Below are 2,381 nucleotides of genomic sequence, written 5' to 3' on the forward strand. Positions count from 1 at the left end.
GAGCATGGGAAATCATTAGAAAGGGATAAAATTTAATGGAATGGGGAGGGTGGGTATAGGGAGGGCTGTTGAAAGGGTGCGGGGATGGGGTGGGAATGGCAAAGGGGGGGTGGGCGGATGGTTTAGGAAGGGGTGAATGATCGATGGTGCGGGATGGTACTGTACTGTACCTCTCTTTATGGTTCCATACAGTGTCGAATAGAGCTTGGGCGATAGCCGCAGGAGTATTCAAGCTCTAAGCACCAGACAGTAGAGCGTTCGTCAGTCAAAATAATGGTGGAGCAGAAGCTGAGCTTCACCCAGGGATGTAAACGAGTAAAGGAGAGGGGAAGAAAGAGAGAAGCAGCTTCCGTTTCCCTCGCATATCTCCCAAGTTTCGTGTGAAAGTATTCCTCACGTTTAGGGGAGAAGGCCAGCGAGAAATGGGGAATCTCCCAGGAGCACGGAGTCGAGAAAACTTACTGATTGCTTGCGCCGTTTCCGAGCTCGATCGTCGCTATCCGGCGTTGGCGATGCGTGCGAAACCTTGCGCTTATCCATCTCACAAGGTATCCTATGGTTCGAGGTTTCGTCGGGTTATATATATCGAGAAGGAAACGCGACCGAAAATTCGCGACTGGAAGAAGGTTGGTGAGGCGCGCTTCTTTTCTTTTTTCTATCTTTTTTTTTTTTTTTTTTTTAATTTTCTCTAATTTTTTTTTTACACCAGTAATGACCTGCGATGCGCAGGCTATGATGGGGGAGAAAAAGTGGCAATGACGGCCAAGTTTCGGAGAGGAGGAAGAAGGCGTAAAAAGCGTGATAATTTAGCAGGGAATTATGGTTGGAAGTGGAGGGTATTCGACTGTCGGTATGGCTCTGCGTTTTGCTTTCTCTGGTGGTGAGATCGTGGTCCCCCGACAGGGAAAAGCCACACAGCACCAGCCCCGCCATGATTCACCAAGGATCCCGGGCATTGGGCAGAAGGCGCCAAGTCCGAAAAAAAAACAATGCAATTGTCCCATCAGCCACAGTATAGGCGCCACATGAGCCGCACAGAGGAACTCCGACAGCACCAACGTTGTTATGTTATCAAACCAAAAAATATGATATGATACCATATTATCATACTGGTACTGTACATACCATGCATACTTGGGCTCAGGGTCAAGAGTCTGCTACGGTATGGTATGATACGCCAGCCTATCACAGAGTCGCAGCAGTCCACTCCACCGGTGGATTGGGTTCCTCGTACTATTTAATTTACCCTTCGATGCTGTTCTTTAGAACAGAATAAACAAAGAGTTGCTACCAGCACATTATGAAAGCGGTATGGTACTCTTCTGCGCTGCTGCCGCTGCAGCTGTCTGCAGGCGCCCAGGGCATTTCTCGCCACAGCGCCCGTAGTTAAGAGTAATCTATGATACAATGGGGTACCAGCACGGTATGATACCGGTACCCTTCTCCACTCTTCTCCATCGCTTGTCCCTCACCTCACCCATAGTCTATTCCGGAAGCTTCGAAGATCATACCAGCACTGCCTGCCTGTCACTGTATCATTTTCGTACCTGAGTGAGATCAGTATCGTACGTAGACCACGATAACCTCTTTCTCTTTTCTTCTGATTTTTCTGTACGCCACGCCAATTTTTACTCCTCTTCCAATCCTGCAGACCGGTGTTTCACAGCCACCCCTCGCAGCACATCTCCTCTACCCTACACACTACGGTACGGTGCCAGTACTTGTACTGTACGAGCAGAGCGTCCCCATCACACCACACGCAACAGCCCGCGGAGCCGCCCTAGACAAACTTTTCCTCTTCCTCTCCCAAGCGAATAGGTAAGCTTACCCTAGGATTAGACCGACGCGTCCCGGTCCGTCCCTCTTCCTAAATACTGTGCCCCTCCTCCTTCTTCTCACTGCTGCCCTGTTATCTCCTTTCCGCCTCTTCACCAAAAAAAAAAACCCCAATCTCACCGTTTCGTCGCTCTCCCGTATCATACTTACACCCACCGACAAACACAGCAGTTTCCGAGCGACAACCTTTCATCCCCTTCTCTCCTTCAGCATTTCCATATCCCCGGAATAGAGCCATGGAGAAGACTTCAGCCCGTCAACGTCGCCCACGTTTGTTGACTGACAAGGAGAGGGATCGTTTAGAGGAATTCGTTGATCTTATTCACTACTCTGATCGGTGAGTCCGCAATTCTTCCCACACAAAGCACCATCGTCTAACCTCCCCTTCCCCGGGTATCTAGTTACTCTGATAAGCAATATGAGTATAGGTGATTACCCCCGGGGCTCACGCGATAAACGAAACCCTCTCGCACAACTGGTGCGTTGAGATGGGCTAACTGAGGTGCTTTTAGGATGTAGGCGACTCCGTCAATATTGAGAATGTA

General features: G+C 49.6%; 2 protein-coding genes; one reads left to right on the forward strand and one right to left on the reverse strand.

Annotated features, from left to right (window-relative positions):
• The window catches only part of GSTUM_00008428001 (uncharacterized protein), a gene marked incomplete at its 3' end in the record, with an annotated part of 3,313 nt that extends 2,473 nt beyond the window's left edge, over window positions 1-840 (reverse strand). Inside the window, exons 1-2 of the mRNA XM_002840034.2 lie at window positions 463-840; window positions 166-235 (exon numbers count right to left, since the gene is read on the reverse strand).
• A 632-nt stretch (window positions 841-1,472) lies between these two features.
• The window catches only part of GSTUM_00008429001 (uncharacterized protein), a 1,903-nt gene continuing 994 nt past the window's right edge, over window positions 1,473-2,381 (forward strand). Inside the window, exons 1-3 of the mRNA XM_002840035.2 lie at window positions 1,473-1,818; window positions 2,005-2,173; window positions 2,238-2,264. Of these exons, the coding sequence (XP_002840081.1) occupies window positions 2,073-2,173; window positions 2,238-2,264 (128 nt within the window). The 5' untranslated portion in view covers window positions 1,473-1,818; window positions 2,005-2,072.

This window comes from Tuber melanosporum (assembly GCF_000151645.1).
Source record: "Tuber melanosporum whole genome shotgun sequence assembly, scaffold_47, strain Mel28".
NCBI lineage: Eukaryota > Fungi > Ascomycota > Pezizomycetes > Pezizales > Tuberaceae > Tuber > Tuber melanosporum.